The sequence below is a fragment of the Fusarium solani genome, assembly GCF_023522795.1.
Source record: "Fusarium solani strain SB1 chromosome Unknown bctg00000013, whole genome shotgun sequence".
Classification (NCBI taxonomy): Eukaryota; Fungi; Ascomycota; class Sordariomycetes; order Hypocreales; family Nectriaceae; genus Fusarium; species Fusarium solani.
In genome coordinates, this window is record NW_027072145.1 from 759579 (window position 1) to 773602 (window position 14024).

Consider the following 14024-nt stretch of genomic DNA (forward strand, 5'->3'; position numbering starts at 1 on the left):
AAACCCGACCCTTGAGGACCTCCCCAAGATTGTCTGGAAGAACCGTCGGTTCGTTCATGAAGACTCGCTAGCTCGAAAGGGTGCGAAGGGCAGGACGAGCTGGATCAGATCACACGGGACATTCTTGATCGAACTAAATCACCATGACTAACCGATCGGCCATGTGTGGTGCTGCAGCCAGTGTGATAGCAAAGGCGGTGCATTATACTAAAGGCAAAAGCCAGGGCCATACAAGAGCTAAGCGTCGGGTTTGTCATTGATAGCGATGTGCCATTTACGATATTCGAACATAGCTTCCTACGAAAGCTCTTCAATCAATTTGACCGTGAGTTAATGCTTTAGATTCCATGGAGTGGCAGCTCGATTACCCGCGAGCTCTAGCGTCTCTTTAAGACGAAGAGGGATGTTATCAAAGCAGAATTGCGGGTTACTTTGACAACAATACACCTCAGTTTCGACCTCTGGACGTCGCCGAATCGATTCGCAGTAATGGCCGTGTTTGCCTACTTCATTGACCAACGAGGGCGCTATTAGTCTCGACTGCTTGCTCTGCGCCGTCAGTTAGGCAGTTATAGCGGCGAGAGTCTCGCTAGTACTCTTGTTGAAGTTGCCCAAGAATGGGATATCAAAGAACGGGTTGGTACTATTGTTTCGGACAACCTGGCTACGAATGATGCGTGTCTGCACTATATATACAAGGAACTAAACCCCTCGCTGCGACCTAACGATGTCAAAGCGCGTCGGATGTTGCTATGGGCATATTCTCAATCTTGTCGCGCGCGCATTTCTGTTCGGCAACCACGCGGATGCTTTCGAGCTGGAGTCGGATATCAACAGCATCCGAGGTCTTGCTGAGCAGGATCTGGCCCACTGGCGCACAAAGTGTCCCATCGGAAAGCTTCACAATATCGTCAAGTTCATCAGATTATCACCACAGCGGAGTGAACAGTTCAAGCGAATTGCTCAGGAGCAGGATCACGAGGGATATCGCCTTTGTGAAGAATCGACCGCGGGACTTGAGATGACGCTGAATAATGAAACAAGATGGAATTCTACCTATTTGATGATTCAGAGGGCCCTGCGGAAGCAGACTGATATAAGAGCCTTCCTCTTTGCAGTTGAAGGTGAATCAGATGCAGCAAAACGGATCCCCTCTGACGATATTTTGTCTAACGAAGATTGGCCCGTGCTGGGAGAGATCAGCGAAATACTCAAGCCGATACACCTTCAGACGATCCGAACACAGGGCTGGGGGAAGGGAGACGGTCACGGGCGGCTGTGGGAGGTGTTGGTGGGAATGGAATACCTCTTGGAGCACTTGGAGGAGTGGAAGAGCTTTTACGATGAGGTCACAGTCGAGACACCAAGTGCGACCAAGGCGACCGCCCTAGATGGCGTCGGGCCAACGGGCAAGGGCTCTGAAGGGCGGCCAGCCCGGGTACGGCACCTCCCTGCTCGCTTTGAAGAGGATGAGGTTTACTTGCCTCAAGAACATGGGCACATGCCGAGTGGCGTTGGAGCCGCCTCATCAGAGTGTTCACAGGCGGCAGGCAAGGCACCAGCCTCAGGCGTATCGCAGAAGAGCGGCTTGCCTTCGAACCACCAGGCATTCATCCGGACATCGATCAACAACGGATGGAAAAAGCTTGATGAATACTACGCTAAGCTCGGAGAATCTCCTTTGTTTGCTGCGGCAGTCGTTCTGCATCCGAGGTTTGGAATCAGCTGGCTAGAGGCTGCTTGGGTCTCGAAGGAGCAATTGACGTGGGTTCAAGATGCGAAGATGGGCATAAAGGAGTACTTCAATCGCTGGTACGACTCAAGGCAAGGGGGAAACGAAGAGAAACCGCACCACGCGATACTGCCAAGGACGATGGGCCAGGAGGATGGCCACTACAGCGAATGGATCAACAGCAAGACGAAGAAAGCATTTGCAACAGGGAACAGTTTCAGTGAGCTCGATAGGTACCTCCGTATCGAACTGCAAGATACACAGGATCAAATCCAGTGGTGGAGAGATCACAGGGCTTCTTTTCCGTTAGTGAGCCGCTTTGTGCTGGACGTGTTAGCAATTCCAGCTATGGCCAGTGATTGTGAGAGACAATTCAGTCTTGCAAAACTGGCTCTGACGTCGCAGAGGCTTTCCATGGGTTCAGGTGTGCTGGAACAGGTTCAATGCCTGAAGAACTGGGTTAGACATGGTGGGGTAGAGCTAGGTAGCTGGGTGACTGGGTGAAGGTGAAGATGTGGTGATGTGCAGAGCGTGTAAGAAGCACGACCCACAAAGTTGATTACGGGTATCAATCAAATCAATTAAATCAATTTCGACATGGAAGATAGTCAATCAAATCAACTTTGACCCCAAAGTTGATTTGATTGACATATGATGAGCGCTGGTGTGAGGCGAGACGGGAAGTTCGGTTACAGCCAACACCTGCAATGCAGCAGGAGGTTTTCTTTGTGGGCGAATAGATAATACAGATCATCTGGTCGGGTCTAAGCGACCTCCGGGGAGCGGGCCGGTCTGCCCGACGACGACTTGATGCTGGCATGGTGTGCGGGGTAAAGGTGTTACCTCTCAAGTTGTGAGTCACAACTGAGGCAAGATAGGTACTACAGACCAATGATTGCCCATTCAGTACTCTCACTGCCCTGCCGCAATTCTCCTCCCGCACCACTAAGTGACTCGCCGAGCTGAACAAACCCCTTCTTGGCTTTTTGAGTTGCTCGCCTGCATTTGTCAGTTTGTCACAAAGTGTCACTGAACGCACGATGGCCCTGTGCATCCGCTACGTGGTCAGCTGCCCGCCATTAAGCCCCTGTGTAGCGTGTGCTGAAATCTGCCTTGCTTACCCTTCGACGGGGGCTGTTGTGGCTGCAGCCGGCCAAGCAAGCCGTTTTTGGGCTTTCGACAGGCTTTACATCAAAACCGAAAACGGCAATGGACCAAGGCTGTTTTCTCTTTCCCCGGAGAGGGAATAACGTAGGTCATCCACCCCATCGGTGACCTTAGCCCCCACTCCACGGCGGAACCATGCCTTGAAAGCTTTGGAAACGGGCCAAACGGCACTTGGAGCGACGCTACGAACGTAAGAGCGATGCTCCAAACCAAGGCCGTTTTTAGTTTTTGTCTTTCCAGGAGAAACAGCAGGCATCTAGGCCGGGTTGAATTTGATCATCTCCCTGTTGGGTCATCATCCAATATTTTCTCTTCCATTTTAAAATCGAGCCGATCAAGTAATTCATGCCATCTACTGCAATCACTTATAACGACATATTCTTTGAGACGTGGCAGGCCCTGCAAAAGGCAATAAATCTCTTTCGGGCTCGGGGTAAAGCCGAGTTTAGCCCCCTATCCCTTCAATTGTGATAAGCCTCCCGGATGTAACTCGCCCCACATCACCACTATCACATGACCAGTACATGAGGGGAACCTCGCGATGCAACATCAATCATTACGACCAAAATCATCATACAAATCATTTAAAAATCATCCATGAGCTCTCAATCAATCCCTGCAGAGGCACTCACTGCCTACGATGACCATAGTTTCATCAACGAAGATAACAGCCGCCGCGAGCATGAGTACGACAGCACTCGGCGGCCCGTATTTCCGCCGGCCACAGACCGAGTATCGCACTGAGCGTGCTAAAAGGATCAAGGGTCAGGTAAACGATAATGAGCAGCAGCAGTGTGTTGATTGATTGTTGTCTGAGGTTGTCTCTTGTGCGGGGTACTCCATCCCGCAGAGTTAAGGCCCTGATCAGGAACGGGGTTCTGACTGATCCCGACTTTGAGTTTTCGGGATAAATGCCTATCAGACGCACCAAGCTCAATCCAGCACCAGTCCCAGCAGGCAATAGAAGCATCAACTGTCCTAAGAGCATATGTGCACATAATGATAAGTCTCTTTCTCGCCACCTTCTCCCGCACGTTGCGGACTTGCTCAATGAGGTCAAAATTATGATGATCATACCAGAAATCGTGAGTCAAAATGATTCACCCCGTGAAGGGGTGTAACAGAGTGTTCACGCAACGGGGTTTTGGTACGGGACGCTGGCCAACCTAATTTTATGCGCCAGCTTGTCCCATCTTGCAACAGGGATCTCTCAGAACCCCGTTCCTGATCAGGGCCTAAAGCATACGGCTAGATTACTAACGCAGTTGTTTCCTGAGGCCGTGAAGATCATGCCTACCCTGCGACAAGTGACCTATCTGCTAAAGGTCTCTAAAGCTTTGTATATTAGGTACCGACAGGGATAGGAGGAAGTAACGTCCTTGACAGCAAGACAAAACTTTCTGGCCCTTCCTCCGTATATAATATGCGTTTGGACGGACGTGCAATTGATCCGGTGCTGCTTGAAGAAAGGTTTCAAAAAGCAAATATGGATGCCAAATGAGGCATGGCGTCGACTGCCATACACTATTCCAAATACGGTGGCCGCAAAAACGAAAGCGGTTGAGTTTGACCGCTAGATTCTGATTGGCTGCAACTCTCGAGTCGACAACGAGGTCAACAACTTGCAAGACGAAGATACCAACAAGGAATAAAAACTTATTTACATATAGGTAAGATGAATTTAGAGACCCTATTGTATGCTTGGATTCAATGCTTAGTAGTTTTATTATAGATTCAGTGTCTAGTTTGAGTCAGTTAACATACGGTAGTCCTCTCAGCCAATCTGTGACCATCCCCCAGACAACGCCCTCCAATCTTATAGCACTCTGAACAAATGTCAAAATCCCCACTGTTGCAAACTTCGCAGTGGTAGAAGACCCCGTCTTCCGGCATGCTCAAAGTGCAAACATCGCACCATCTGGATGTCCCGTCATTAGATATCGGGCTCACATCGATAAATCCGTCGTCATTGCAAACCGCTATGCCTCTCTTCTCCGCGTAGTCGAGTAGCGCTTGCTCGATGTCGGAATTCCCACATCTTCTAGCCCACCACCACGAAGTCCGTCCGAAACGATCCTTAGAGTCGAAGGTGACTCGTCCAGTAGCCAGCAGCAATTTGACGATCCCCGGGCGACAATTTCGTACAGCTATTGATAGCGGTGTCGAACCATAATGGTCTTCCTGGTCGGGATCAACGGAGTCATGGCTAAGTAATGTCATTGCGACGGTATCATGTCCGTTCTTAACCGCAAATGATAATGGCGTCCGACCGATAGTATCTTCTGCATTCACACTGCCCTTTGCAAGCAGCAGCTTAACGATGGTCTCGTGCCCGCTTGCGGCGGCGCACGATAGCGGCGTCCAACCATACTTGTCCTTCGAGTCCACGTCGACGGCTTCGGTGGCGAGCAGCAGCTTGGCAATAGCCTCATGCCCGTTTGCGGCGGCCCATCCTAGCGGAGTCCGACCATACTTCCCATCCTTCGAGTCCACATTGACGCCTTCAGTGGCGAGCAGTAGCTTAACAATGGCCTCGTGCCCGTTTGCGGCGGCGCACGATAGCGGCGTCCAACCATACTTCCCATCCTTCGAGTCCACATCGACGCCTTCGGTAGCGAGCAGTAGCTTGACAATGGCCTCATGCCCGTTTGCGGCGGCGCAGGATAGCGGCGTCCAACCATACTTCCCATCCTTCGAGTCCACATCGACGCCTTCAGTGGCGAGCAGTAGCTTGGCAATGGCCTCATGCCCGTTTGCGGCGGCGCAGGATAGCGGCGTCCAACCATACTTCCCATCCTTCGAGTCCACGTCGACGCCTTCAATAGCTAGCAGCAGCTTGACAATGGCCTCGTGCCCGTTCCTGGCGGCCCACGATAGCGGCGTCCAACCATTCTCATACTTCGAGTCCACATTATCCTTCTCCGCCGCGAGCAATAGCTTGACGATGGCCTCGTGCCCTTTTTCGGCGGCGCACAATAGCGGCGTCCAACCATACTTCCCATCCTTCAAGTTCACGTCGACGCCTTCGGTAGCGAGCAGTAGCTTGACAATGGCCTCGTGCCCGTTTGCGGCGGCCCATCCTAGCGGCGTCAGACCATCCTTGTCCTTTGAGTCCACATCAGCCTTCTCCGTCGCGAGCAGCAGCTTAACAATGGCCTCGTGCCCGTTCCCGGCAGCCCACGATAGCGGAGTCCGACCATACTTCCCATCCTTCGAGTCCACATTGACGCCTTCAGTGGCGAGCAGTAGTTTGACAATGGTCTCGTGCCCGTTTGCGGCGGCGCACGATAGCGGCGTCCAACCATACTTATCCTCCAAGTCTACATCGATGCCTTTGGTGGCAAGCAGCAGCTTGACAATGGCCTCGTGCCCGTTTGCGGCGGCCCATCCTAGCGGCGTCAGACCATCCTTGTCCTTTGAGTCCACATCAACCTTCTGCATCGTGAGCAGCAGCTTAATAATGGCCTCGCGCTCTAGTGCGGCAGCCCACCAGAGCGGCGTCCGGCCCCACTCGTCCTTCGAGTCGATCTCAACCTTGTCCGTATCGAGAAGCAGCTTGACAATGGCCTCGTGCCCGTTCCCAGCGGCCCATGATAACGGTGTCCGGCCCCACTCGTCCTTCGAGTCAATATCAACATTAAGCTGTTTCGCCCTTTGGAGAATCACTCGTAACGGCCCTAACAACTGATAGCGCGACACTATATGTACCATGCTTGTCCCTGTCCCCGGGCAATCATCCGAAGATGGCTCTATTTTGCCGTAAACCTGCAGCCATGATTGAAAAAGAGCTTGTGATGGCCAGGCGAAATAATCTAGAAGATCATCTTGAGACACCTTCCGCTCCTCGCCTTGTTTCACGTGCGATACCCATGACGTCGTGGCGTAGTGCAATAGAGGAAACTCGGACTCGGATACCAAATCATCGGGGAACCGGAATGCTGACTGGGCGACCTCCTCCATTGCCAAGTAGCGTATGCAGGCCCTGGACAACCGATAGTGTGCGACTCCGACTGCCAAATCGGTAGACGTTAAGCTGCTGTCCAGAGCTGACAAGCCTTTCTCGACGAAGAAGTCCTTGACAGACTGGTGGATGAATTGTACAGTCTCCTTGTCAGATGACAGCGCGATTTCGGCAAGGCCACAAGTTAATGTCTGAATTCGCCTCTTCATCTTGTCGTTGTCGGATGTAAAATCTTTCGTCCTTTGACATTCCCGTAATAACCGGTGTGGGCAATCGGCATCGACAACCATGGCCCACCGCAATTCGTCCAGTGATAAGGGCCGTGTGGCAAAGCAGATCCACTGGATCAGTTTCAAAGAGGCTGACCTCTCGTGCATGCCTTGGACGGCTCGAGAATATAGTTTATCGAGATCTGGGGGGATGGCATTGATTTCCTCTTCGATCGCCTTCCATCCCACACCTCTACGCTCAAGGTCGAAAACCCGCTTTGTCACGAGACGTGCCCACATGAATACGCCTGAAGCGTGACCTGTAATTGTTTCCCTTATTGTAGCCGGAATCGTAGATGATGTGCAGGTAGAAAACTTGGCTTGTACGTAGGTCGAGATATCCTCTCTGTTTTCATGCTCAAGGCATATTTCGAACCCGGAATCCAGATCGAGAATAGGGTAATGACGACATGTAAAGCAAATGTGAATCTGTGAATCAGTAAACTGAAGCTCTTGGAGTAAGGACTTAAACTCCTCGACCAGATCGATCGCATTCTCTTCGCCACACTCGTCTAATGCGTCGACAAATAACCGGATCGAGCGATTCTCTAGGACTTTCAGAAGTGAGGACTTGAAGAAACCTTGCATCTCGCGTAGATGCCACTGCCACTTTTTCTCCGGTTCTCCCATATTCTTGCACCGTTCCTGGAAGGCGGCAATGAGGTCCGGGAGGGCGTCGGGGACATGTCGCAGGAGTTGATGAAGGAGCGACCGGAAGAAGCCGAGCGGCGTCCTTTGGAGTTCAACACCACGACCGTGGAAGAAGAACGAGAGTACGAGGGCTCTGTCTCCGATGCTGGATGCTATAATGGCATCCCCGACAGCGTATCGTAGCAATGTTGACTTTCCAGAGCCTGGCTTCCCTTTGATCCAGAGTAGGCCTCGATCGTAAGTAGCCCAGTCTTTATATTTCTCGTGTCGAAGTAGCCACTTGCATGTCCCTTCTGCAGCGCGGTCGATGTCATTGAATCGAGTTTCCATTTCGGGAAAGGATAGAGACCGTAAGCATTCTTGTGACGGTTGCGAGGGTTCGGGTGGGTTTTGGTGAATCATCTCCCGCAACCGGGAAAAGTTGTCGTCGTTACGTTTGAGTATGATGATCAGAAGCTGATAACAAGTCAGTTGGATTCTGCGCGAACTTGAGCGACCCTGTCCGTTTAAAAAATAATAATAAACTTACCCAGTCTCTGACACTGGTATCCGCATCATCGATCGCCTTCTTCCTTCGGGAAATGGAGCGGTCATCAAGCTCATACATCGCGCGTCCAAGGCGCTCTAAAATAATTAGAACCGCTGAAACTCGGCATTCATAACTCCAAGAACAAACCTGCTTCGCACTGCTGTAGGTAGTTGTCCAAGGCCATCACGTAGAGTAAAATGGCCTTGTACACATTCGTCAAACGACGGTCAAACTCTTCCCCAGCGAGCTGCCCTCTGAACCATTTTTCATATTCCATGTATCTTGCCATAAACCCTGTGATGACCTCTGAGCTGGAAAGGATGAACCCGCGAGCTTCTTCAGCATTGGCCGCGACCTGCAGACCGAAAGACACGACCGACCAAACCAGGGCTGCGTGACCCGACATATCAAGCTTCGCTGCAGCGTCACCGATAGATTTAAATACCAAGACTCCTTTGATGATTTTATTGAGGACCTAGAACAGAAACTAAGCATGCACTTGAATATAATTCCGGAACGGAGTTGACCATACAGCCTTCCAGGTCGCCTTCTTGTCTTCGTATTGGAGCCTCTTCGCCCTGGAAACAATAAGGCTGATGTAGTCGGTGGACGGGACTTCCCCATAAGTGTCGGGGCGTGAGCTTCCCCCCTGACCGTTGGGGGATGAGCCTGCCACATGGCCTTCCCGTTTGGATGTGATTAGTCCGTCGAGCTTCTTCCGGTCTCCGGGATCAAGGCTCTCTGCTGCTTCTTCCCAGAGGGCACCCACACCCAATTGAGGTTGGGCTTGCTTGGCTTGCTCCTGAAGTGGCTGAGGGTGCTGCTCATTATAAATTCCTGATGTCGAACTGGTCTTGGGATGTAGTGGCTCTTGGAAAGACCGAGAAGAAGGGCATTGATCTGGCTCAGATTGCCAATAGGCGGTGCATGTGCTGTCCCGATTGCCGGTCAAACTGTGGACAACCGTGGCATCAGGATGGTTGCATAAAACGGTAAATCCGCCCGAAGGGGCGGCTGGCGGAGAGCTTTCGGAAGACGGCTCAAAGCGTTCTGTCTCCGGACGTGGTTGCGGGTCGGGTGGGTACGCGTCGCCGCTCGCTCGTTCCCGTCGGCCGTTTTCAGAGGGCTTCGAAGGAGCCTCAGGGTGCCTCCTCCTAAAAATATTCGACAGGATTCCCTTGTGTTTTCTCTTGTCCTTTCCCATTGTCCGAGCGCGTTAACCAATCAAAGAGGCGTTGACGAAGCGTGGGTAACCGCGGTTGTGCCTAAGGAATGTGAGCTTGACCACGGGCTGGCGCGACCGCGGGTCTTACCAGGAAAACACCGCTCAAAGGCCAGGATTCCCGTCAAAGGACAAATTTTATGGAGAGAGCGAAGCTATCAAAATCGTTTCGGTTCTGATGGAAATGGAAAGTCAATTGTACGAGAAAATGTGTGGACGCTGATCAAGAAAAAGCTGAGTAGAGGCCAGATGATTGCTACACACTATCGACCCCGCCTATGTGATGTCATGGATGGTCATTTCCGAGCTCTCTGTGAATCAGCAGTTGCAGGTCGGCAAAGATAACCTTCGTTCAGCCACCACAATAATAATAGGGAGTAGTTTTATTGGGGTTGCCTTACGTGATGACCACACTGCACAATAGACTTCCCGGCTCGGAAGGTTCACTGAGGGGTCTTCTTCCCTCTTGCAACTGCCTCACGGGGAGTCAATTGCTCGCCTCGGCAGGTGTCTCGTCATCTCTCACGCAGTCAAGACTCGACTTTCAGTCTCCAAGTCATTCTCTCGCAACTATAGCACTAACAAGACTGCATATACCCCCCTTTCCGCCCCCTTCCCCCGCTGTACGATGACGCCCTCCAGCGAGTCCATCACCGTCGCGCCCGCCCCACAGGACTCCGCATGGCCTCCACCCCACATCTGGGAGACCATGAGCGCCGCAGACCGCGCCAGCTGGCTAGGTCAAATACAGCGGGACAGGGCCAGGCGTCTGGAATTAGATATAGCCGAGACTGACCTCCGCCGGAGGAGGCCTCAGGGGGACCTGCAAATCGACGAGGATAACCAAGAGGAATACCGTGAGCCACCCCCTGAAGTGAAACCACTCATCGACATGTTCCCGGGTGTCTCCGCCGCCCTCCTTACTCGCATCTTCGAGAGGAAGCTGAAGGCAACCGAACTCATACGCCTTAAAGAAAAATCGGTCACCGATCTAGATCAGGAAGACAGGGTCTTCAAGATGACCGAGTCAGGAGGGGCAGTAGGCTTCAAGAAGACAGCGCCATCGCTCAAGGACTGGGGCCCCAACCCCCAAATATGGACCGGCTGCTTCCTCACCTACCTGGCAGCCATAGGATACCTCTTCGGCGACAAGTACCCTAAGGCGGTCCCTAACCTGCTCATGTTTATGAGGCAGATCCTGGACTTTGCTCAGACCTATCACTGGTCGGAAGCGGTACTCCCGCTTGCTCTTAACTTTCATCAATATATACTGGATAAGGGAGAGCTGTCGACGGATAGCTACCTGGTCACGGCCCAATTCCGCGAGAAATACCTCCGCCACAACCTCACCCTGCCAGCCAAGTCACCACCGCATTCCCCAGCAGCCCGACCCCGACAGGCGAGACGGGCCAGATCTTCAAACAATGAGACAGAGGTTTGCGACAAGTTCAACACGACAGGGTGCCTCTGGGAAGGCTGCAAGAGACGTCACGAGTGCACGGTATGCGGTTTAGGCGACCACGGTGCCTCGTCCTGCCGCAAGAAGAAATAGCAAGCCAGCCGAGCGGTGAGGAGAGGCCCTAGCGAAAACAACGGGACAGCCTCCTACCTACCAGCGACAGGCGCGATACCGTGTGGTCAACCGGCGAGGCCTAACACAGCCACCCAGTACCCCGTCTTCAACCCAGAACTCCCGAAACTAGAGTTCTCTCCTTCACCACTACACACGCAAAGCTGGAGCAACTTCCTCCGCTACTATCCTGGGAACCTCGGGCCCACCCTCGTGGGCATCCTAACGCACGGTGTCCAGATAGGCTACAGAGGCAAGAGGCAGTCTTACCATTCCACCAACCACCACATACACGAACCCAACATTATCACGGAAAAATTAGCAGAGGATCTTAGGCTCTGTCGGGTTAGATTGACCTCTGAACCTTCCTTCATCTCGCCGCTTGGGTTAGTTCCTAAACAGGATGGGGGATGGCGCCGCATCCACGACCTATCATGGCCCCCTGACCGAGGCGTCAACCAGGGTATACCAGACAGCTGGTCAGCCATCGAGTATATGAATATCGACGATATATACGACCAGGTTGTGCAGGCCGGCCCAGGCTGCACAATCATCAAAAGGGACATCAAGGACGCTTTCCGAATAGTCCCCGTTGCTGAGGATAACCAGCACCTCCTAGCCTTTCGGTGGAACGATTCCACCTACGTCGAGTGCTGCCTCCCCTTTGGCCTGGCAACAGCCCCATTTCTATTCAACCTCTTTGCGGAGGCTCTCCACTGGATACTCCAGTGCCTCCTCCCTGCATTCTACATGAACCATTACCTAGACGACTTCATCGCCATCACAAGATCGCTCTCAGTGTCCGACCCTGCGGGTGCCTTCGACGAGGTCTACAACATCGTAACCGACCGCCTAGGCATCCCTCGCAACACCAAAAAGGACGAGCAAGGGACATGCGTCGCGGTCCTAGGTATCCAAATCGACTCCATCGCGATGGAAGCTCGCCTGCCACCAGAGAAGTTGTGCCGCGCCACATTGGACGCCGCAGCTGCCCTGAACGCAGCGAGTCTCAGCCTCAAGCAAACCGAGAGTCTTACAGGCTTACTAGCCTTCTGCTCAAGAGTCGTCCGGCTAGGAAGAACAAGGCTGCAGTCTCTATACACCTTCCAAGCCGCCTTCCCACGTGGGAAGAGCGCGCGCCGCCGTATCCCCTACGAGGTACGTGACGATTTGGAGTGGTGGAGGGACTCCTTGTCTCTCTTCAACGGCGTACTCCTAATCGACCCCTGCCGCCGCCACATCACGCATCTATACACAGATGCCTCCACCACAGGCCAGGGGCTCTTCTTCTTTTCTTCCAAGTCCACATCGGACTGCTGGCTGGCCCATTGCCACCAGCTTCATGCAAGCAATGCTGCCACATTGGCCCTTGCTCAAGACGCACACGCGCACATCAACACCAACGAAGTAGACGCCATCCTACAAGGCTTCCTACTCTTCAGCCACCATTGGCTTCATCACACCCTCGTGGTCCACACGGACAGCTCTACAGCGCACACAGGACTGAGTAAAGGCTTCCTTCATGGTCCGCCCAATGCACCTCTGAAGAGCCTGCTTATCCTAGCCGCGGCGAGGGACATCCAAATCGTGCCACATTGGCTACCCTCCGGGGAAAACACATTAGCAGACGCGCTCTCGCGTAATAACCTTCCACAGATTGCTAACATTTGCCCTCACTGGCAGGACCTCTCGGTATTGAACCGCCCGCGTGGTTCTCCTCACGAGCTCATCAGCTCAACGCAGGCCACCTGAAGCTGCTCTGGAACGGGCTCGGCGCTAACACGCGCTCCGTGTATCTCTCTGCCCAGCGCAACTACGAGAGGCACTGCGCGCTGCAAAACTTGCCAGCGTGGCCAGCTTCGAGGCACTCACTGATCTCGTGGCTAACCTCACGACTCCTTGGCAATTCCGGCCAGAAATCAGTCAAGCCAGACACGGCCCTGGCAGACTTAGCCGCCCTCCGGGCCTACCACATTGATAACTTTCTTGATGATAAACTCTTTGATAACAAGCACTTCCGCCGTCTCATCGATGGCGCGAGAAGACTCAGCCCAACGGCCAAAGTACGAGTCAGAAAGCCGATTTCGCGTGAGGCCATCACAGCGCTATCCGCGGGCTTAGACACACTTCCGCTACAGCCCTCGCAGATGACCGTTGACCTCAGGGATGATCTGAACTTCGCAGCCGCCTGCCGGGTGGCATTTGCTGGATTCCTCCGCGTCGGAGAATTCACATACAAGAGAGAAGACCTTGGCATACCTTCTATCTTCTTAGCAACGAAACTGACGCGCTCAGACATCAGATTCTCGTCTTCGTCCGACCATGCTCAACTCACACTCAAGAGGAGTAAGACGGACCGCCGCCACGAAGGAGTGCAGATCATCCTCGCGAGAACAGGAGACGGAGCATGCCCAGTCGACGCGCTTCAAAAGCTGCTGCTCCTTGACCCCAAGGAGCACGACGCCCCGTTATTCTCCTTCCACGGAAGACCATTCAGTCGCAGCAACTTCCTATCTACCCTCTCTACCAAACCGAGAACTCTTGGGTTACAAACGGACGGGTACTCAGGCCACAGCTTTCGGAAAGGTGCAGCGCAACATGCGCACGATAGTGGGATTCTCAACGACCAGATTCAGATGCTCGGGAGATGGACCTCGGAGGCATTCAGAGTTTATTTCACGACGAACGCGTCAGTCTTGTATCAGCTCAACCACCAGTTCCAGACGGGCTCGCCGGCGCCGCTGTCTCTGGTTCAACCACCGTCCCCTCCACCATCCTAGTTTGGCCCGGGTCATTTGGGCCCTCTCTGACGCTGCGGTCTAACACGCTTACGCATAAGACCGCAGTGACAGGTGACCCGTTGCGGCCAAACTACACACACTCTGTCCCTCTTGACTGCGTGAGGTCACCAATAAAATAATAA

General features: G+C 53.1%; 3 protein-coding genes across 3 annotated transcripts; 2 read left to right on the plus strand and 1 right to left on the minus strand.

Moving 5' to 3' along the window:
* Positions 1-727: 727 nt before the first annotated feature.
* Positions 728-2236, plus strand: MRS44_017137 (uncharacterized protein; the record flags this gene model as incomplete). The annotated part of the gene is made up of 1 exon (XM_065617632.1): positions 728-2236. The coding sequence occupies one exon, from the start codon at positions 728-730 to the stop codon at positions 2234-2236; it is 1509 nt and encodes a 502-aa protein (XP_065473704.1).
* A 2389-nt stretch (positions 2237-4625) lies between these two features.
* On the minus strand, positions 4626-9513 carry MRS44_017138 (uncharacterized protein; the record flags this gene model as incomplete). Its single annotated transcript, XM_065617633.1, has 5 exons — positions 4626-4640; positions 4850-8236; positions 8310-8404; positions 8457-8784; positions 8842-9513. 5 exons carry the CDS (start codon positions 9511-9513, stop codon positions 4626-4628), a joined length of 4497 nt encoding a protein of 1498 aa, XP_065473705.1.
* A 646-nt stretch (positions 9514-10159) lies between these two features.
* On the plus strand, positions 10160-13881 carry MRS44_017139 (uncharacterized protein; the record flags this gene model as incomplete). The annotated part of the gene is made up of 3 exons (XM_065617634.1): positions 10160-11032; positions 11084-12740; positions 12785-13881. 3 exons carry the CDS (start codon positions 10160-10162, stop codon positions 13879-13881), a joined length of 3627 nt encoding a protein of 1208 aa, XP_065473706.1.
* Positions 13882-14024: the final 143 nt, after the last annotated feature.